Genomic DNA, 23,056 nt, shown 5'->3' on the forward strand with positions numbered 1-23,056 from the left:
GCTTGTCTGATTTTCAGCGTTTGTTCTCACAAGGATAGATGGTAAAATCCTTCTGAGATCTTTGGTGGAAATGTCACAGGTGGTGATGTAGCCCAGTGTGTTTTCTGCCAATTTTCAGAGCCCCCAGTTGTCTTGCATTCACTCTGCCATGCTGTCAGTGCTGAGATTCACGTCTTCTCCCTCCACCACCTCAGGCATCTGTATACTCCACAGTGGATCCACACTGAGCCAGAGCCTGGTACTTGTATTAGTGTATCCCAATCTAAATATGGTTCTACAAGCTTTCTTGCTAGCTGGAGTGTAATAAGTTTAGCCTAGATACCCACATGGATCATTTGGCCCGAGTCTGTCTGTCTGTCTTGTTTTAACTGACATGTTGCCAGATTTTGATGCTGTTTTTCATGCTACCTCAGAATCCTAACAATTTCAGTGAGGCTGCTCAGAAACTGCAATGCTATAATCTGGCTAGTTGTGGTTATATGATTGAATTTTTACTGCTAAGCGCAGCATAGCCTACCCAACTTATTTGATTTAGCAGGTGTCTTATTGGCATTTAAAATATTTTGCATATGATTATATTGCATCCTGAGGGAGGGAAAACAAAACAAAACACCACAAACCAGTTTATTAGTAAGACTTTTTGCTGTTCTGCTAAAATATGGCAATCAAAAAGACAATTTATGTTGCAGAGACTTGACCTTTACTTTCCAGGACTGTAAAATAAAACCCCAACCTCCACACTTTCTGCATCTGGTTGACATTTGAATAAAACTGCCAGAGTGCAAACAAATTTTGAGAAAACATCTCCAGCAAACTTTGCATTGACTCTAAAAATATTCTTGGCTAAATTACTTTTTAAGGCCATATGTTGGAAAAAAGAAACCCCGAAACTTCACTAGAATTTATTGCAACAAGAGATTTGCCAAACTACTTAAGACATTTGGGAAGATTATAGTGAAGTATATTAGTTGCTGACTTGACAATTTGCTGTGCTTACTGCTTGCATAGTGGATTCTTGATATTCCTGCTGAGAGCTGATCCAACTTTCTAGTACATTTTAGCAAGAGACCTGCCAAATGTCTACTGGCCTATTAAAGACTGGCAAACCAAAGGTCAGCCTTGCTTATGAGCCACAGCAAAGCTGCTACAAATGACACACAAATGTGTGTCATGTCTTTTTTTTTTCTTTTTTTTTTTTTTTAATTCAAAATTTTAGCACAGGATTGGATGTTTTGGACAGGTTTGGACTAGTTTTGACTTAAAGTCACTCTAGGTCTGCCCTCATATCCCCTGGCCACGAATCTAGAGGCTGCAGAAGAGGCAGTCCTGCTGAGATGTGCATCTTCTTGCTTCATCAAATGACCACCAGGACTGTGTGGTCCTGTTTGCAGAGACATGGGCCAAATTATGCCCCCTTGGTACAGTCCCAGTGAGCAGGCAGAGCCTCCAGCTACAGAGGGCTAAACTGCTTCTTTCACAGTTTATTCCTCTCCCTTCCTGGGAGCTCATCCCTTCAGCTGCCAGGGTGAGGAGGATTGTAAATGGGAAACTGTTTTACCCTGTGCTCAATCCAAAGCTGTCCATGGACAAGTGAATCCTTCTGTTGAAGACTCTGGACTGCTGTCAGACTTCCAACTAACCGTGTCAGAAGAGTTCTGCTCTGTTAACCCAAACAGCTTTGGATACCATAACAGTTTAGTAGGACAGAAGATTACCCTGGTACGATAAGCAATTCTTCCTATAAAGAGGCTAACCCTTGTCCTCCTTGCCAAAGCAAACATTCTTACAAAGGCAGTGGTGTTACTCAATAAAATTGCTCAATAAAATTTTCTTCCATATCGTGCTATAGTGAATATATTACCTCAATATTTCTTACCTGCTTATAATATGTATTTATTATATTTATTTGACTGGCATATAGGAATAAGAGAAAATGCCTCCTCTGTCTCTGTACCTACATATCTGTTAGGCAGCAATTAAATGGTCGTTTGAAACAGAACATCAAAAAAAACCCCCAAACACCTAAAAACGAAACCCAAAAAAACCCCAAGAAACCCCAAACCCAAACTGAAAAACTTGCTTGTTTAAAACGTTCCAAGGTACAATCAATTTAGAAAGGTAATGAATAAATGTAATGAATAAAAACATTACCCAGGTTTATTTTAATGCTAAGCTTTATTTCAATGTTATTTACAAGAGACAGAGGGAATCTTATATACATATATGTAAAATCCACATTTTAATTATAAAAAAAAAATTGCAAAAGAAAGGACACTTTTTAGAGATTGGATAACAGGGGAAAAGGCCATATCCTTGTGGGTGGTTTTTTGTTGTTGTTGTTTGTGTTGTTTTTGGTTTGAGTTCGTTAGATTTTGGGGGTTTTTTTAAATCTTTTTCCCTCTCCCACTCCCCTACTTCCTGCAGGGGAGATCACCCTCGAAATGTCTCCAAGTTCGCTGTAGCAAATGTGCGGTAACTCGCGGAGGAGAACCGCTTCGGTCCGGGCCGGTCCTGGGCTGGATAAGGGCGCTGTCGGCGCAGGCACGGCGGGAGCCCCGCCCGGGCACCGGGACCCGGACAGGGCAAGGAAGGGTCCGGCGGGCGGGACGCGGACAGGAGCAATTTGTTTCAGATTAAACGGGAACATCTCTGACCTAACAAGCGGCTGGGGTCGCCCGCGTTTGTCATTACAATCTGCCCTCGACGGCGCGGAGAGAGGGCAGGATCAAAGCATTCCTCCGGGTAAATTGCGCCCGGAGTTGCCGTTTGGTTAGCCTGCCCTAACCTCGCTAATAAATTTCTCCGGGGGAAGGGAGGGCTGGGGAGGCCAGGCGTGGGGGACTGCGGCACTTGCAGCTGCACCTGCCCGCAGAGCCACGATGCAATGCAGGGCCGAGCGCTGGGCGCCCCAGGGCAGCTAGCCGCTAGCCTTTTGGCGAGGCGAGTGTGCAGAGCCCCGGGGCTGATCCTCCGCCCCTCGGGAAAAGGCATCGCTGCAAGAGGCACAGCTCCCGCCGCCGCCTGCGAGGCCTGAGGACCCATGCCCGGCCCCCAGCGGGGTCTGGCACAGCCGCACCCCGGCTTGGGCGGCGCGGGGCGGGTTAGGGAATGGCGAGAGGGCGCGGCGGAGGCTCTGAAGGAGCCCCGGAGCACCTCAGCAGCCCTGGCCGCGGGTCTCGGGCCCGGGCCCCGCAGGCACCAGCGGGCAGCTGTGCTGGGAAGGCTGTGCGGGACAGGTGGATGCACAGCTGAGCATCGCGGGCTTCAAAGGCTCCTCTCGAGTGGAAATCAGCACCTTTCCCAGCACGGCACGGCGCGCATCTGCCCGTGCCAGCTCACAGCCGGCTGACACCACGGACCAAAGCGGAGGACTGAGTGCGAGAGGCAGTACCGTAGATCGCTTTCCGACTTCTCCCGCGGGTGCGTCCCTCCGGAGGACGGCAGAGACACCTCTTTTTCCAAACGGGAGAGAGACGAGTGCCTGAAGGGGAGCTCAAAAGCGCTGCGGAGCCGAGCGCAAACAACAGGAGCAGAAGAAAGTTACACAAACACGCTTTAAAATCGTGGCTGGGTTTCACAGCTCCCTGTGGATAAAGTAAACAGGAGGCGAACTGTTTTGTAATTTACTCCAGCGGACCGCAGAATCGTACTTTGTAATTTGGTGTCGGTTTACAGACAAAAGCGACTTCTGTTTCCTAACCTAGCAGGTCCTTTGTCATGCTTGTGCCTTTTAAGAGGGATCCCAAGGGGGAAAGTGGAATTCCTTGGGTATTTGCCTTTTAGTCATGCTTGTAAGTCAAACAGTAGCCGGGATCTCTTTTGAGATGAATAATACCTGCCGTCGGGGGATGCGCTTCCTTGTTCCCGCTCTCCCGACGGTGCCGCCCGGGGAGGACAAACCTCCCTGGGGACGAGCCCTCCCTCCTTCCTTGCGGGTGCCCGCAGCCCGCGGGGCGAAGGGAAGGGCTGGGGTGTCCTGTCCGGGCTGCACCGGAGCTGGGAGCTCCGGGCGCCGGGTCCCCGCAGGCTCATGTAGCTGCCCGTCTGCGCCAGTCGCCCGGTGGCCTTTGTTCCGAAGGCCTGCAAGGGCAGGGTTTATCCGTGCCGAACCGGCGGCCGGCAGCTGGTCCGTATGCTTATCGTGAGTGGATGCCCGTGTTTATTGTACACACGAATACTGTCAGTATTTATTACACACATGCGCTTCTCAGGGAAAGAGCAAAGCATTTTCCCCTTTTAGGAAACTAGTTTCGGCCGTATGTTCTGCATATCGTTAGATTGCGATCAGTGCACGCTGGTGGGAAATTAATGTTCTCCCGCATGCCTTTATTCTTTTTCTTCCTGGGCAAAATCCGTTTAAATGCACCAGTTTCCCCCTGCCCGGTGCTGAACGCGGCCGAGCTGTACTCTGTCCTTTTCTGCTTCCCGGGAATTCCTGTTTTCAGTGGCCGAAGCACTGAAGTCTAGCGTCTCCATAGCACGACTGAGGCTTTGTGGGTCACAATTTCGATCGTTCTCTGACTGGGGAAACCACGGACATTACCCAGCTCCCAAAGAGCAGCCTCGGTCAGGGAGGAGAGGGAACAAGGTTAATTAGGCAAAAGAAAGTTATTTAGGGGAAAAACCTCAGTGTCGGTGGAAAACGTTCCTTCTAAAAGGAGGGAATGCTAAAAAATAGACGAGTATTTTTCGTCGCCTTAATACCCGAAAGGTTCCCACCGCATTTTCAGACTCGGGAAAAAAAGACCATTGCCACGCGTACCTTCCACTAGCGGGTCAAGTAACGGGAACGACCGCAAACGAAAAATGCGGTGGCTGTTCGAGGTTTTTAAACCCTCGTCCCCGGCCCGCTCCTCAGGCAGAAGGACGCCGCTCGCCTGCAGAGCGGGTTTCTTAGCTGCCACCATCACGAGCGCTACCGTCTGTTCTCGCAGTCCTTTTTCTCCCCGGAATGAAAGCTCACCACCACCCATCGCCCACTCCCGCCTCCGCTCCGCGCCCGCACCCACGAGCGGCCGGCGGGCACACGCGCGGGGGGCGGGGCTGGGCGGCGCGGACCAATCGGAGCGGCGGCTGTCCGGCGGGCGCCCAATGGGCGGCGCGGGCGGCGCGGCGGGCGCTGATATCGCGGCGGGCGGCGCGGCGGGCGCTGAGACCGCGACGGGCGGTGCGGCGGGCGCTGCTCTGTGCCATCCCCATCGCCATCCTCATCCCCGGCCCGGCCAGCGCGCACCCACAGCCACGCAGCACGGCCGCCCCGACACCCGGCCATCCCCTCCGACGGCGCAGGGTCCCGGCTGTCGCGGAGCCTTAAGCCCCAGGTGCGGGCATCGGGAGTTCCTTGTCTCCGGGCGGTCTGGGGCAGCGGCGCCTTGCGAACTGCGAGGAGCTGAGGGGTTGCGTGCTTCCTGCACCACCTGCCTTTGGTAAGTGAGGTGTGCAGAAGCAAGGACAGGGAGATCGTGTGGGAGCAGGTGGAGGTCTGAATATGCAGCCTCCGCAGATAGCTCTAGGAGCTCATACTGCCTTTGGTTGCTGGGGCGGACAGCGGCGATGTGTGAAGTCCAGCTGTCCTCTGCCTCTTTCCCAAGTTTGAACGCAGCTGGCAGGAGGGTTCTCAGGATCCTGTAATAAGCAGGACCCTCTTAAGACCGGACAGCGTGGGGCACTGCCCTGGGACGGCTCCTCCCGCATCCTTCGCTGCAGGAGATGCGCTCCTGCCTCGGCGGGCTGTCACAATTCCCCATAAGCCGGGGTGGGAAGGAGGGAGGGGGAGAGGGAGGCGTCCGTCGTGGCTAAACTGGGTCCCGCGTGGCTCGTTCACAAGAGAGCGGAGCTGACGCTAAGGGGAAGGACGACATGCCAGGCGGGCTCTGCCGTGACTTCCCGACTCGGGCGCAGCTCGGCGGGGCTGCAGGCGGGCACCTCGGAAGCCGGGCGTGCTCCGGCTGCCGTTCCGCCGCGGGGGCGGGAGGCCTGACCCCTCTCTTGCAGCTGCGCTGCCGAGGAGCCATGGCTGAGGAACGCGCCGGCGCCGACTGGGAGATCGACGTGGAGAGCCTGGAAGGGGAGCCGGACGAGGCACCCGGTGCTCTGCGCGGCAGCACCGGCCCGGAGGAGGAAGAGGAGGAGGAGGAAGGCGAGGAGGCGGCGGCGGCTGCTCCGCGGCGGGGCGAACCGCGGAAGCTGAGCCGCACTCCCAAGTGCGCCCGGTGTCGCAACCACGGCGTGGTGTCGTGCCTGAAGGGACACAAGCGGTTCTGCCGCTGGCGCGACTGCCAGTGCGCCAATTGCCTGCTGGTGGTGGAGCGGCAGCGTGTGATGGCCGCCCAGGTGGCGCTCCGACGGCAGCAGGCCACCGAGGTGAGCGGGCACGGCACCGGGCGGGACGGCACCGGGCGGCACCGGGCGGCCCCGGTCCGACACCGCTATCCCATCACTCTCGTAGGACAAGAAGGGGCTGACGGGGAAGCAGGCAAGTCTGGAGCGCAAAGCCGTCTACCAGAGGCACGTCCGAACGCCCAGCCTCTTGGCCAAGAGCATCCTGGAAGGTAAGAGCATCCTCTGCCCCTCCACGGGTTCCCTCAGCCCCCTGGCAGCAGGGAAATCACGCACCTCCCATGCGAGGCGCCCTGTGAAGTGCAGCGAAATTTCCCGAAATCGGCGTTAAAGCGCGCCCCGCTGCCAGCGGCGGGCGGGCGACGGAGGCTCCAGCCCTTCGAGGCTGGAATCGGTGTGGCATAATTTCAGTTCCGTGCCCCCTCCGCTCAGAATAATGCCTGAAATGCTAGCAAGGGTAGTTTGAAATTTGAGAGTAACTGTTACAAGCTGGCAGTCTTTTTACACGGCTGCCCAGCAGCGTTTTGCAGCGCAGGGTAATTTATTCACAGTGTAGTTTATTCGCGGGTGTGTTAATCAGCAAACGAGTAAGTTGAGTAATTTTTTTTATTAATCTGAATGCCTAACACAGCAATGCCGTTTGTGGCATTATCAGTAGTAAGGTCTGCAAAATAAGGTGGTTAATTTTTTACACTGTCAAAAATACTAACTGTGGAAGAATGATATTTTAGAGATTGGTATTTTAGTGAAAGGTTGTATTTCTTTCCCCACATCCGTTTGGGATTGCGCAGGTATTTATTCCTATGTTTGCTTTAATTACTTTCTAAACCATATCCCTATAAATCATTGTACTTCTCAAATTTTTTTTTTCTGAAATAGAAAGCTCTTTTCTTTGTCTATTCAAGCTCAATTAAAATTTAGTCCTTTTAGAAACCTCTAATTTGCATCTACAGTTAATTCTTTTGAAAACTATTCTGTATTCTTTAATCTATCTTAACTGTCTTTTTCTTTTCTCCTAGTTCTCCTTGGAATTTTCTACCATCTCTAGCAATGTGTACATAGTGATTCATCTTTAGAAAATAGAAAAGACACCAGCTGTAGATATAGGTATCTTCCTTTGAAAAGGGGAAAGGTGTATGAGAGGAATGGGGCTGAAAACAGGAAAAATCCTGTTCTCCTGACTCATGTAAATAGTTTCATTAATTCAATGGAATTACTTGTCTGGGTAGAGCAAACAGGATTGGACCCTATCTGTTATACTAAATTAAGCCGGAGAGCTTGGTAATTGAATGTGCTGGAACTGAATTTCTATGTTGTATTGAAGTTCTAGTTCAGAAGAAATAAAATAATTGAATAAGTGAATGGTTATCTTTCTCCTTAAGACTCATGATGGAATACCAGTCATAACATGCAGTTGGGGTTTCCTTTTTTTTTTTTTTTTTTTTTTTTTTTCTTCTTCTTCCTCAGTCTGTTTGTCTGGAACTACTTCTAAAAAAGCTACCAATCAATTGGCTCTGAGGGATACTACACATGTCAAAAAAGCTGGGCTTGCTTATCTGCAGTGAGGGGCTGAATGTGCCCAGCTGCTCAGCCTCTGTCTCATGGTGAGGGAGCTGATGGTGACCAGGGTCTGTGGCAAGAGCACAGTGCTTGGCGGGACTGGCTCAGGGAGCTGTTGTACAAGCACAGCTTCAATGTTTTTATGAAGTGGCTTAATTCCTAATGCTGCTTTGTTGTTTTAGGTTACCGTCCTATTCCAACAGACTCTTACCTGGGAGGGAATTCACCCTTGCCACCTCCTGTAAGTGACAGGATGAGAAAGAGACGGGCTTTTGCTGATAAGGAGTTGGAAAACATTATGCTAGAGAGAGAGTATAAAGAGAGAGATATGATGGAAGCTACACAAGCAGCTGCCCTTTTTCTCCCCAACCGTATGGTGCGTGGAGCTGAATACAATTCGTATAAAACAGCCTTCAACACTACTCAAGTTGATAATCCAAACAAGGAATTTTCCAATTTTTTACCAACCTGCCTTGATCTAACGATGCAGTATTCAGGACCTAGCAACATGGAACTAATTTCTTCGAATGTCAGTGTAGCTACTACCTACAGGCAGTATCCCCTGTCTTCTAGGTTCTTAGTGTGGCCAAAATGTGGCCCCATTAGTGACGCTCTCCTCTACCAGCAATGCCTGTTAAATGCTACTGCTGTCCAAGCTCTCAAACCTGGCACAGGTTGGGATGCCAAGGTCTCACAAAGTCAGGACTGTCCAAACACTGAGCATGACATCATGCCTCCGAAAGTGGAAAATTCATTTGTTCTAACTCACGCGCGAGACATTCAGCAGTCACGTAATGAAATACTGTGCCTTCATCAGGAAGCTCGTGAGAGGTCAGCTTTCTCTCCTCCAAAAAGAACTTTCTCCCAGATTTCTGATAAGGGTTCTCTGTCTCCTCAGGAACAGGCATTAAGCAAGATCAGCAAAAACAGCACCAAGCCCTCTCCACCGCTCAAGTACAGTGCATTTCAGTCACTGTTCCACCAGACATTTCCTGACACTCCAACAGCAGAGTTAAGAATGTCATTTGTGAAGGAGACTTTTGAAGATGCTTCTAAGAAATACAGGGAGTGTGCTGTTAAAGAGAACCAAAAATACAAGTTTACTGTAGATAAATGTGCAAAAGACTTTTTTGGGGCGAAACAGGCCACAACAAAACTTCCAGCATCTGAGCCACTGTCATTTTCAGTTGAATCCATCCTTAAACGACCTTCTTCTGCTGTCACTAATGTCTTTGAATGAATAAACTTTACCGTCAGAGTAGGGAGTCTTAAGCTTTGCTTTCTGCAGAATTGCTCCTGCCTGTCTTACCTCTTAAAAGCTTTTTAAAGAGGAATTTCTGCAGTAAATGGTAATGCTTTCTTTTATTTCAAAATGATGTACATATATATGCATGTTTTCTGAAAAACAGATTTAATTTTTTAAAATTGAAACTGCATGTACAGATTGTAAAGTGTTTTTATTTTAAGCAGCCCTTCAAATCATTAAATAAAATGAGTTTACTTGCAAGCATGGAGTGATCTCTCTCGTGTCTCTAGCATCTTGCAGGCAAGTATGCCCTACTTTCAAAATACACTTTTTATTTTATCTGCCATTATAAATGTACTTTCTACTTATGTTGCTGGAGTATGCAGTCATTTCTCCTGTGAACCTCCAGTAACTATAAGAAGTAACAACAGTTCATGTAGGCTAGTGTGAATTCACAAGACTTTTTATATATGTAAGTGAGGTTTGGATCAGGTTCCATATACCTTTCTTATTCTGAAGGGGGGGTGCAGGCTAGCACAAAAGACTAGTCTATTCCACACCTCTCTGTAACACTTCTGTTACTAAAGTGGGAGAATTACTAGATTGGTTTTTGAGGGGAATGACTCTAGTGAACTTTTGATAAAAAAGTCATCATTTTTTGAAATGCAATTTTTGAATAAAACGTCTGCTTTTTACAATTAGTTTTTAATTTTATTTTTTTTTTAATGTTCAATTCACTTTACTTCGAATTTCTATCCCCGTGAATATTTCCCTTCTGAGAACATTTCACTTTTGACCAGCAAAAGCCTGAGATTCTTGTTTTGTAATAATTGAAATTACCTTCAGGCTGTAAAAATGATGCACAGAATCATTACTGCTAACAAGAAAACAAATAGCGGTCTCTCAGTTTTTTAATCCCATATCTTTGTGTAGGGATAGAAAATAAAGGTAGAAATAAAGGAGAATATCCAGCAGAAATTATCTGAGAACTGAAATTGCCTCAGGCTTACGGGAAAAAGCATTGCTAGATCTCATTATAACAGAGGTTGAAGCTTTCTAAATTGGTGACTTTGTAAGTTTTTCCCTTTATGTTGCTGCCAGCACATCTAACTAGTGCTAACAGGTAATCCCTTAATTACTTTCCTTCCTTAACATTTTAATCCTGCATACAGTGCTCATCGATTGAAAAGTGTTTATGTTTGTTTTTAATTTTCATAATTTTCTAGGGACAGTTTCTCTTTGCTATTTTTGAGCAGAATGTAATTTTTTTCTAATTTTATTACACTCCCTGCACAGGTTAAGTGCTTATTTTGCTTGTAAATTCCAGATTATGTGACTAAGTCATCTAAGTGTTTAGTGTTACTGTTGGGAGTGGTGTTACAGAAAACCAGGACCCTTTCTGTGTACAGGAGGAGTCATCTGTCCTGAGTGCTTTTCTAAGCCAGTTTGTTACAGCAGCAGACAGGTTAGAGAAAAACACATTTTTCATAGTGTGTAAATTTTTGCATAGCACATCTTACAAAGCTCATAAAAACTTTATGTCAGGAATGTAAAAAAAGTTGTAATTTAAAAGAATATTGGGCACTGGCTAAAGTTTCACTTTTCAAAAGAACTCATACCAACATTTTCTTAGTGAAAAATAGGTTTCAAATGCAGTGAGATGCTTTTAATTTTTTCAGTCTGCTCTTTATCCTGTTGCCATTAGAGGGAGTTTTAACTTGCTTGAGCTGAATCAGCTTGTAAATCTGTTTAGCAGCCAGACCAAGTTAAGCAGCTTTTAGCTGGAATAAATGGAGAGATATTCTTTGTAATTTGTATCTTTCACCCCTGTTTCCTTCTTTGGCTTTGTTGAACATTGAATGTTAGAAGCAGTTTTACTTAAGCAGGACTTCCTTTGTTTTTAAAAATATGATTTGTTTCGGTTTTTTGAGCTGCTGGTATAAACTCGGATCACAGATGAAAGAAAGCTCAACAATCTATATACTGAACCAATATCAGATACTGGAACTAGTCCCACTTAAATATTTTTTCTGCTTGACAATGTGTGCGCCTGACTTTGTCCAATTTTACATCTGAAATATTTTTCTGGGCAATCACTTGTCTTTATTCATCTCCTAATAAAAAAGACCAGAAAACCAAAGCCCTCTGACAGACTGGTACCTCTTGACTTTTTAAAGAAAAAAATTAAATGAAAAAATTAAATGAAAAAATTAAAATCCTGAACATATACCAAGCATTTGTATTTGTAAATGTATATTGATATTCACATGTACACACACGCCATGGTTTAACCCCAGCTGGCAAGTATGTACCATGCAGCTGCTCACACCCCCACCCTCTCTTCAGTGGAGAGAAGAATCAGAAAAAAACACATAAAACTCAGGTTCATATAAGAACAGTTTAATAATTGAAACAAAATGTAATAGTAGTAACAACACTAACAGCTATTCTGTAATAGTTGTAATGTTGTACAATGAAAAGGAGAGAGACAGAGGAATGAAACTGAAGAGGTAGAAGTGATGTACAATACAATTGCTTACCACCCACTCTCCAATACCCAGCTCCTTCCCCAGAAAAGATCAGCCACTGGGCTTGAGATTCTGTGGTGTGGAATGTCCCTTTGGCAGTTTGGGTCAGTCATCCAGGCCATGCACCTTCATCGATTCTCGTGTGTCTGCTCAGCGCCAGAGCATGAGACACCAACAAGTTCTTGACTTTGGGGAAGAAAACTGAGCAAAAACTGAAACATCAGTGTGTTATCAACATTATTCTCATACTAAAATCAGAATGCTGTACCATCTACTGAGAAGAAAATTAACTCCATCTCCCCAGCCAAACCCAGGATAGCACACTGATAAATATATATGTGTCCCAGATTTTTTACTCAAATCCCAGTCATCAGGAGAGGAGTGACATTTCTATTACGATTTGAAAAAACTGAGATGAGACTTGGACAAATTGCTTCGGTAACAAGCAAATGTCACAGGAGTCAGCATTTCTTACAGTCACTTGCTCATGTCTTGCTACAGTTCCATTACATCACCCTGTACTTAAATTTCCTTTTCTTTCATAGACCCTGGGCCCTACTTCTCATTCACCTTGAAAGCTTGCTGCATTCCTATTTTTTTTCCCTTTCCTTTGTTAAAAGTGTGTAAAAAGTCTATTACTCATGGGGAGGATGGCTAGTAGGTTGAGCAAGATAGCACGTACTTAGGCAGCATATGATTTTCCTCACACAGTTTTACAGTGGTTGTATAGCATTCTTTAAGCCATTAGCTTCTCTAGAGCAGAAGCAGTCAAGTCTGCTGGTGCAGCTGTCCCTCCTCTCCTGGAAAAGAGGTGAAGGCATTGCTCTGAAATTGTCTAGCACTTACTGCAAGCCACTGTCTTGCAGCAGTAAGTCAGCTGGTAAAATATCTTACGGTCCCCATGCTTTCTGCTTCTTCAATACAATTTCTGTGGCATTTTTGGGTGTGTGGATGTTTGTATCTCCTGTACAGTGCAACAGGCTTGAGTACAAGATTCACATTTCTGTTGTAGTTATGGGTGTCAGGTTGCATTTCTCTACTGATGCCCTTCTGGCTTCTAGCTCACAGCTTTTTTCATGTGGTGGTAAAACATGCCTCTCGGGAAGTTCAGCTTTTTGGGTTTGGACATAAGGCCAAGAACCTCTGCTGGCTGTGGAGCACAAAACACCCGTGGAAAGTATTATTAAGAACAGTTATTCACTAGGCCTGCAAAATAGCATACCTGGGTGATGGCATAATCAGAGAAAATCAAATATTTGTTGGAAGTACAGACAATCTACATGCATGCTGAGACAAAAATTTTATAGGTGCATAGAGGTGTATAAATGTAGACAACTAGAGGAATTTGGAATTAATAGCACCCCGGCAGTACCTGGCTTATTGCCTGGCCTCCTGGCCCAGAGGAAAGATTCAACAGCAACAGAATTCACAGATTTTCCTGGAATCAGAGAATTTGACATTCTTTATTTAAGTTAAATTTCTTTATTTAAGGTGTAAAACAGGGAGGTAGGTTCTCAATTTGACAGCTTGTTTGTATGACCGAGCCTTTCAGTTTCTTGACCAAACAGTTTGCATTCAGCTGACCTTGATGTGAAAGCTGGCACCAGGAGTCATTGCCCATGAGGTACAAGATTCCCGCTGTGTCACTGAGTTTCTCCTCTGAATTTCTGCTGGTTGAATAAAGTATACATAATAAAGTATACAGAATAAAGTATACAGAATAAGGTACAAATAATGCCTCCTTTAACTCAGATAGTAGTGATCAGCTATTTTCTGTTTCTTGCTTTGAAACCTGGACCAACTGTGGCTTATGCAAGAAGGGCTGCTGGGGAAGCATGTGGAAATCAGTGCCAGGAATGTCACTGTGACTGGAGAGACAGGAACCAGTTGGTGTTTTATTGGAGGAAGCATCCTTCTTAACAAACAAAACTTCCACAGTGACCAACCCAACAGAAAAAAAGAAAAAAAGAGTGGTTCCTCATATTCAGTTATGTTGAGATATGATGCTGGAAGAATTGGAAGAATGAAAAATTACTTTGGAAAAGGGCAATGGCCCTTCCCCCTTTTCATAAATGCTAGTTTCCACCTAAGAAAAAGCAAAAAACCACATAGGCAAGCCTACAGATACGTACACAGCAGGAGCCCAGTAAGGGTCTTACCCACTAATCCATGCAAAATGGAATCTAGAAATAATTTTAGAAGAGATACAAAGGTTTTAGGAATGTTACATTTTGCGGTGTCATGGAGTTACTTTACCTTTAAGAAAGTTGAAGTTTCTGAGAACTGCCTAGAGTCTTTTCTCCTGACCAATTATCGGTCATTGCTGAGAATTGACAGCAGTTTAGGCCATTGAAAAGTGGGATCAACTTGTGAACCCTACCTTAAAGTGTAAAACCAGAGCTCTCTGAGTTCTCTTTGTTTCCTGGCGGTGAAAGGTAGCAGAGGTCCGGCCTCTCGCTCTCTGCCCGGCCATGCGGCCGGGCGGGGGCCGGGCTGGGCCTGCTGCATCTCCCGGCTGGGAGATGGGGCCTGCGGGGGGCTTGTCCCGAGCCCTGTCCGGGCCGGGCCGGTTCCTGGCTTGGCTGCAGGTTTTGCTGTGATGGAATTCACCAGAAACTGCCGAGTGGAGAAGGAGAGGGGCTCTGAGCCTGCAGCAAGCAGAGACAGTGACTACACTCTCTAGAGCAGCCATGAGGAACTTTCCATCACAGACTCCTGCATCGGCCGAAGCCACAGAACTACCTACAACAGCCTGGGCAAGATTTTAACTCTTTCATTACCCAGATGAGACTTGCGGATTAATCTTTTTATCCAGAGAGAGAAAAGGAGAATGATCAACATGAAAAGAGACTTTATAAACTACCAGTGACAAGAAAGAAAAGAAACTTCAAGAAAGGTAGAGAATTAAGAAGATGCTTTAATTTAGCTGAAATGTCTTTCTGTTAAACTATGGAGATGGACAATGAAGTCCTGGAAAGAACTCCTTTAATTCATGATAAGTATGTAGGGAGGAATAAAGTGTTCAAAGTGTAAACTTGAGTAATTATGGTATAGTGAAGTGCTGGGAGATTTGAAGCCTTGAGAGGCAATGAGAAAACTGTTGTCTAGTGAAGCTCACAGAAACAGATGAAGAAGACTTTTTTGCCTTTGAATACTCATCCTTAAAAATGCTATCCCTAGACTCATGGCCCATACGCACCTCAGAGTGATGTGAAAATGGGAGGGGTGGGCTCTGATAACAGCAGCTCTGAGCAGCTGATATCAGGGCAATGGAAAACTATAACAAAAATAGTTTTCGTGTGAGAAACTCCATAAATTAACAAGAAGAAACTTCTGTTTCTCTACAAAGACGGGTGAAAAGACTGTAGCAAGAATTGGGACTGTTTTAACCACCAAAGTTCTAAAGTTTTTGTCTCTGTTGTCATGTGAACGAGAGAATAGTAAATAGATAAGGGATGAAAAGGTTTTTCTGGAAGTTTATTCTGGTGTTCTTATTCTTGTTGTTTGTCAATAAATTTTCTTTATTCCTTTTAAGTTTTATGACTGTTTTGCCCTTATTCTAATCCATATCTCACAGCAAGAAATAAGTAATTTTCTTAGTTACTGGTTTTAAACCACGACATGCGGTCACACTGTCTGGCTGACACAGTGTCTGTATCTATACCTTACTGCATTTAGTCAAATCTGGTCTCAAACTAGTTACTGGATTTTTTACTCATTCCTTCTCAGTTTAGCTGAACAGGAAACAGGCAGGGTGAACTACTACCATGTGTGATATAGTTTCTGTATTCATGCCTCAAGAGCTAATAGTGGCACCCATTACACACATCCTGGTTTTCATCTACCCATTGTATCTCTTCCATAAGTTGGCCATGGCCAGTCTCCACTTTTTAAAGTCAGACAGAAGGCGTGGGTGAACTGTCCACCTTCAGAGATGGCTTGCTTCTGGGTTGTGAAAATTACACTGGACTTCATCTTCTGTGGGAAGATGCTGTAATTAGTCTCAGAATGATTGGAAGAGATTTATAAAGATCAGAACTATGTCTATAGGGAGAAAAACCAAAATCTTAGTATAAACTGTGTATTGGTAGATCAAATCACTTTTTGGCAATTTTAGATCTGCAGCAGAATGTATGAATGGAAAGCAGAAAATAAGCATTCAGATCTTAGTATATTGGAGATGACAAATGTACAGGAAGGAACCTTACACTTCAGCCCACGTGCAAAAACATATTTTATTTAATCCTTCATTTAATTTAGAAGATGTATTTGCCTTTATTATAATTTCAACTGTCCTCCTGTAAAGCAGTACTACTTCCTCTAGTATATCCTCAAACACAGTTAGTAGTTGGAACTAAGTGCTGTGTGACAGAACCACGGGGTAGAGTTGTGGTGGCACTGTGGCTGGATGGCAGCTCTGCAGGCCAGTGCCACTCCTGCCCACAGCAGGCTCCTCAGGGCTACGTTCACATTGGATTACCTTTAAGGATGGAGACTCCACAGCCTCCCCAGGCTGCCTGTTCCAATGTTTGAGCACCTGCACAGGAAAATGTTTCTTTTTGTTTGGGTGGAATTTCCTGTACTCCAGTGTGTACCTGTTGTCTTTATTCCTGTCCTGGACACCACTGTAAGTTCTGTCTTTTTTCTCCCACTAGATACACAGTGATAAGGTCCCCTGAGTCTTCTGTTCTCCAGGTTAGAAAGGCCCAGTTCTCTCATCCATTCCTGATATCAGAGATGCCCCAGCGCCTTAACAATCTTTAAGACACCTTTGCTGAACTCACTCCAATATGTCCTTTTGTACTGATGAATCCAGCACTGGACACAGTAATCTAGATGTATCTCACAGGGCTGAGTAGGAAGGAGGGATCAGTTCCTTCCAAGAGCTGGCAACACTGCCAAATACAGACCACCATGCTCTTGGACATACTTGCCAAAGAGCAAACTGCTGTCTTCTGGTCATCTCAGCGTCCACCAGGCCACCCTGACTCAGGGCATGTCATGAAGAACTTGCATTTCCCAATACTTCTGTCATTTTCACTGGAGTTAAATAAATTACTCTTAAATCACTGCATTCTATACTATATTCACAATGAGCACTGATTCTTGTGAGAGCACGAAGAAACTACTTCCTGTAACTTTAATACTTCAGTGTCTGAAAAGAAAGTATGAAAAGGAATAGCTGTGAAGTTCTGAAAGCGTATCATCAATCATATTGCGCACCTAAGCAAACCTGAGCCATTTAAAGGGATGCTAAAACTTCATCCTGGGCTCAAGATGAGGCAGCTATGTTAGAGCACAACTAAAAATCTTTATGCTAGGGAGTTCCCTCAGCTTCATCACAGCGTCCACCACATCTCTCACTGTGCCTTTCCACATTACTCTTCCATAAACTGACAGAGAAAACAGGAGTCAGCCACTTTTAGAGCCTGCTGATGGAGATTTTTCCATCAAAAAGCTTTAGTTTTTTCAGACACTGGATTATCCCCTCCATGCAAAACCACTTGCTTACAAAGCTGCCATGTCCTGCGTGAGCAGCAAATCTGAACTAACAACTTGCAGATGTAGCAGCAAGGAAGCATGCTCTGCTGGGTATGAAGGCTTTACTCAGAGGCTCTGCAACGCAAAGAAGTGAGAGGAAAAAGGTTTTTGGGATAAAACTCTTCTTGAGTCAATTAAATTACCTGCTCAGAATTAGAGGAGAGTGGCTTAGGGATTTTGAACTAATAACAATAGAGACTGAAGCCATGGGGCAGTGAGCACTATTTGTAATGATTTAACCTCAAAGCCATGATGGTGTAGCTAACCATAAAGGGGTGTGTGTCTAACAGAGGGTGTGAGCCAGAGGTTATGCTGAGTGCATGATCTCCTGTAATTTATGGCAACTAGTAACAAGTCCAGGCTTACTGAAAGGAAAGTATACATATGTTAACAACTGGGTCCTTGTAGCATTGTCTTAATCCAGCTTTCTGGTGTTACTCCCAAGCATTGGGACAGAGCAACTCAGAGTTGTCTTGTTTGTGGGAGCAAGATGGGAAGGTGAAGGGGTACTCTGCAGTGTAGTAATTACAGACAGCTAATCTTTGCACTCCACCATTTCTAACTGCTCACTGCAAACAGCTCACACTTCAGCACTAAAGCACACAATTGGTTGATATGGCTTATTACCATTCCAGCAGACACAAAATAAGTGGAACGTTGGCATGTATTTTCTTAGCTGTTTTTGCTTCAGTTTTTGCTTGGCACTCACTTTGACATCTGAAAATGCAAATCAAGACTTTCTGCAAGACAGATATTGATTGAATCCAGGGTGCCAACAGAAGGTTGGAAGCTGGATTTACCTTTCTTTGAGCTGGATTCTCTGTAACACTACTAATAAAAGTATGGCTTCCTCCTACCATTTTTACTCCTGGCATGGCGACATAGGTGTGGTGTATCTTCTTTATCCAACATACATACTGCATCTGTGAAACTTGTTGAATTTGTTGTCCTTGAGAATGCTGCTGTCCACAAATGAAACATGTTTCAAAATGAAATAGTCACAATGAATATGTCACAAATGAAATAATTTCCAAAGCAAAGTAGATGTGAAACTTTTTGGGAAACTGTTAAAATTGTATTTGTTCTCATGTGCTTTCCTGTCATTTTCTCCCATGCAGTTAATCTTATACTTTCCTAGGCTCATTCCCTTCCTGCCACACATGATATTTCCTTCTGTCTAGGACATACGTGTGACTCCTCCAATGTAATGTTTGGTTCCTTGCCTCTCTTTGCAAGTGGCAGCAGTTGAGTATCAGCTCTACTTGTTCTTAGGACTGGGCTCTTGGGCTACAAAACAGCCTTCCCCAGAGTGACTTGTAAAGGCTTTCTACAAAGCAACCAGATCAGCATGCTTGTGTGGAAGCTGCAAAACAAACAAGGAATAATAACATATCTCCTACAGCTGCAAAATACCACATGTGGATGAGGATAATCCCTTCATTAGGTTCTGAACACAAAGTCTCACCAGAGAGTATCATAAAACCACGTGTTGTCCCTGAATTCTGGGTTTTTCATTCGGGCATATGAAGAAACTGAAAAATGTGTAAAATGAAAATCACATGTAAAGTGTAAAGCAGCCCCATAATTCTGGAAGTTGGTAACATCTGAAAGTGAGTAGCAAAACTGACACATAAAGATGTGCTCTGAGCCAATTTAAAGCAAAGGGTAAAGATCATACTGCATCTGAGTCAAAACAGGGTAGGTACTACTCCCTAGTGACTGTACATCCAAAGAGTCTCTTGTGTACCGATTATACCAGAAAAGGTATGGAATACATTACAATTGTAAATGTTCCTCTGACATGTCATTTCAGAAAACACCATGAGAGTGGGATAAAATATAGGGCTCAGTCTTTCATCCTGCAATCTTAGCCATCCCAATTTCCATTGCTGCCAAATATGAAGCAGAGATGTTCATCTCCACGCAGCCACTTGCTAGAAGACATAAATATCTGACAGAATGAAGGTTTTCAGCAGAGGTGTTTTCAAGCTTTTCTGAAACACTGTGATTTCTGGTGCTTCTTTGGACTTAGCAGCTGAGTCCAGAAGGCAGACCTCCAAAATGCTTGATTGACGCATTCTGCAGTTGCTTATAGTAATTATTTAAATGGAAGTGGTTGTCTTGAAACTGTTGTGTTGTTGGTTTGCTCAAGAACTTCCAAATGTAGTTTAATTCTTCAAAGCAAAGCAAAAAGCAAAACAAAAACAAAAAATCCAACCCCACAAAACAAAAAAACCCATAAAACCAAAAACCCACAAACAAACAAACCAAACAAAAAAACCCCCACACAACCAAAAACCCCCAAAACCCTCAGTTGTATATCTGATATTTTATTAAGCAGCTGATCTGATTAATTCCTTCCTACAGTTATTCTGAACCATCCTCTCCTTGCTGGTGTTTTATATAGAGGAAATATGTTATTGTGTTAAGAAAATACAAGTACAGTGTTTGGGAGATTAAAACCACGAGGCAAAAAGCTGAGGTACATGCAGAAACTTGTATTTGAACTTCAGGGAAAATGAAGACCATCTGCTGTGCCATCCACAGCATCTTACTGCTGAGAATGTCTATGAAAACAAGATACAGTGAATAATGAGACTGATGCTTTGACCAAAAGAAAAGCTGAAAATCCTGTGTTCAGCAAATCCAGGTGACAGTACCTGCATGTAAAACAAAGTCATCTTGACTTCTGCCAAGTCATCAGTAGAGAACACTGATATTGAAAATATCCACTTACTAAATTCTTCTAGATTTTAAATTGCTGAACAAGATGTGTCACTGATATGGACACTAACATAATTTCCATCTCTGTTTGGCAGCTCCTTGGTTTGACAGGGAGACAAGTGACTAGTTAGACTTACTGATAAATACATAACAGGGCATCTGCTCCTAAGAAAAGGGCAGAGCAATTTCTAAGGAGCTGGAAATGCCCTCCTTTGGTCTCTGCCAGCTGAAGAGTTCAAATTCATGGGCCTGGAAGACAGAGAGGATCTAGAATGATAATGCATGACAGCATCAAGATGTGTTGCATTTTCTTAAGAAAAAAATTATCAAGAGAAGGGTTGCATCTTAGGGAGCCATCCAGGGTCAACATCTGTTGCTAGTCATTGCAGATCTGGGTAGATTGTGTAAAACTTGGCTTAGACAACAAAGAGATGTCTTCCATATTTCAGCCTGGTTTTTGCAGGCTTCAGGACAGCATCCCATGCAAGCAGGATTCCTGTCTCTGATGCAGACAACTCCATGGTGAGTTTGTGGGCTGGTCCTTTGGCTTTTTGCTAGAGGGAGTTTGGAAAAGGCAAGAGCTTCCAGACATATGGGCCAGTGTGTGGGGCTCTGAAGTGACCTGAGTGCTCAGTTTGGTTCCCACCAAAGCTGTTAGTGAAACTTTTTTCTCCAGCCCTCACCTGAAAGTCGGGAGAAGAGCACCCCACAAACAAGAGCAGTTTGATGGGGTAATGCTCCGGTGTCAGGAGCCTGGGTGCCATGAAATCTTTATCCAAGGCCTGGTAAATGTGCTGACTTCTGTGTGTGGAGAGGAAAGGGTGAATCAGCAGCTGCTCTGTCAGAGTGTCTGCTTGCCAGACAGCAGCCTGATGGCTACTTCTTCTTGCTGGGAAGAAACACAAGGAGATTAATATATTCTTAAAACATCCTCACCTCTATCTGCAGATCATTGACAAAGTGATGCAAGACCCTCACAGTTCACCCAGCACATACACAGGTTTCCAGAGCAGTGGTATTTGCCCTAGGCAGAGGCAGCACGGTGTGCTGTGTCCTGCCTAACAGGAGACACCTCCCTGTGGGATGTGCTTTGGGAAAGCTTGTTTGCCTCTTTGGTTTCTCTTTTACAGCCTCCTGCTGAGGGTAGAGACACCTTGTTAAGACTGAGGGGACTTCACTGATAAACTATATATCCTTTTTTGCTTTAATAACTCAACACTTCATAAGGAGAGTAGGAGCTCCCATCCCAAGAGGAGATTCATCAGCAGCTTGAGGTGAGATCAGGGACTTTAGGGTGGCTTTGCTGGGACAACAGGATGGAGCAGGCTGTAGTAGGGTTTAGAACAGATCTCTTACCCTATGTCATTCTCAGCTGGTGTCAAGAATGCCTCACCAGAGGCTTCAGTGAGGTGTGGAGGTTGATCTCACAGTCTGCACAGCACAGCACCACACCTGGGGACAGAGCCACATCCAGACACCAAACATTTCAACTCTCTCATTTCACTGCTAGCCCACACCCTCAAAGGGTGGCAAAGTAACCTTAACCAAATGTAATAAAAGCAAGCTTCCACATGCTGTAATCAATAGACACGTTCCCTCTCAAAAGGGACATGCACATGAAAAAAGTGAAGGGTAAGCCAGGGATAAGAAAAGAGCCATGTAAAATCACTTTAGCATGTGGTTGCTAACACCAAAATCCTCAACATTTATTGCATGATGCTTCATGCCTTCAAATGGTTAGCAGAGTTAGCAGAGTCCAGCCAGGCCCCTGATAAGAAGTGTGGCTTGGAGCTGACTGGAATGTGTGCAGTGCTCAGTGAAATGTCTTCAGGACTCACCTTAAAAGCAATAAGCTGAAGAGTGAACCCAGAATGAACTTTGACTGATGTGCTTACTTCAGTGCAATCAAGTGACTGGAATACTAATAATACTAATACTAATAATAGTCATCATCATCATCTTTTCTGTTGCAATATAACTGCAATGAAAGCTAGCTAGACACTCTCGTAGTTTCTTGGAAGGACTTCCTTACAATTTACACCCCATAGCTGAAGTACAGATCCTGATACACTGTACCATACATCTGTTCTCCTGACTTTTTAACCATAGAGTGCTAGTTTATTACTGAGCTTAAGGATAAAAGAAGCAAGAAACGAAAGTAAAAAAAAAAAAAAAGAAAAGTTTCCTCTCCACTAAGTATATTCAGATGTCAGCCTCCAAGAGCCCTATACAATGTTTCATTCCCAGATTGTTTTACCTTCCCACTTATGAGGCAATGTTGTTATCAAATAGATTTAATCACAAAAGGCTCAGGTTTTAAAATGGAGAAATATTATTTGAAGATATTATCAATAAAGTAAATGAAAATTAGCTGCAGTGTATCAGCATGTCAAAACTTCCAAAAGGACAGATTTGTGACATAACTGTTATGAGTCTACCATCAATCCTTGCTTTGATGAAAGTTTTCAAGAATGTCCAGGCTGGAGCTGGGAAGTCCTGCAGTGATTCATGCTACACATGAACATACACCTGCTCCAAGGAAATGTTGCTGTGGTCAGTTGTTGTCAAGAGGGAAATGTAAATGACCACTGGACAGCATTTAGGGTTTGTGCCATTTCACAGAATGAAAGAGAATAAAATTTCCAGGAGCTCCCAAGAAAACAATTTACATTTCCATATCTAGCTTTGGCAAGGATCCTTGCTGGCCATGTGCAGGGGCTTCCCACTGTTCACATTCCCACCCCAGAAGGTGTTTAAATACAGCATTTGCCAGTACCCACAACAGATGCACGCTACACAAGAGCACACCAGTATTTATGTATTGACAGGCAGCTCTTCATTGGAAGTGATAATGTTAACCTTCCTCCCATGGCTTGGTTTAGCCGAAAGAGCATTTCAGCTAAAATCCAACCTACTTCTACTGGTTTCAGAGAGAGGCAGGATTTTAATGACTTTTGCATTTTTACACCACCTTCCAATTCCTTCTGATTCTGTAGGCAGTCTGGAAACGCAGCATTTGACTTCTTCTGTGGAGAGCTTGAACATCTCAGCAGAAGTCTTATGGTCTCATGGAAGACTTAAAGTGATAACAGGACGGTGTATAGATGCTTAAGTTTAA

At 44.6% G+C, this 23,056-nt stretch overlaps 1 protein-coding gene across 2 annotated transcripts; it reads left to right on the forward strand.

The window, feature by feature from the left end:
- Positions 1-5,165: 5,165 nt before the first annotated feature.
- DMRT2 (doublesex and mab-3 related transcription factor 2) lies at positions 5,166-9,342 on the forward strand. 2 transcript variants are annotated; one of them, XM_015652150.3, is made up of 5 exons: positions 5,166-5,426; positions 5,995-6,363; positions 6,449-6,551; positions 8,082-8,140; positions 8,798-9,342. In XM_015652150.3, the coding sequence occupies exons 2-5, from the start codon at positions 6,013-6,015 to the stop codon at positions 9,137-9,139; spliced, it is 855 nt and encodes a 284-aa protein (XP_015507636.1). In that variant the 5' UTR covers positions 5,166-5,426; positions 5,995-6,012; the 3' UTR covers positions 9,140-9,342. The 2 variants fall into 2 exon arrangements, with proteins under 2 accessions (XP_015507636.1, XP_015507635.1); XM_015652149.3 differs by having other exon boundaries at positions 8,082-9,341.
- Positions 9,343-23,056: the final 13,714 nt, after the last annotated feature.

Source organism: Parus major, chromosome Z (assembly GCF_001522545.3).
Source record: "Parus major isolate Abel chromosome Z, Parus_major1.1, whole genome shotgun sequence".
Taxonomy (NCBI): domain Eukaryota; kingdom Metazoa; phylum Chordata; class Aves; order Passeriformes; family Paridae; genus Parus; species Parus major.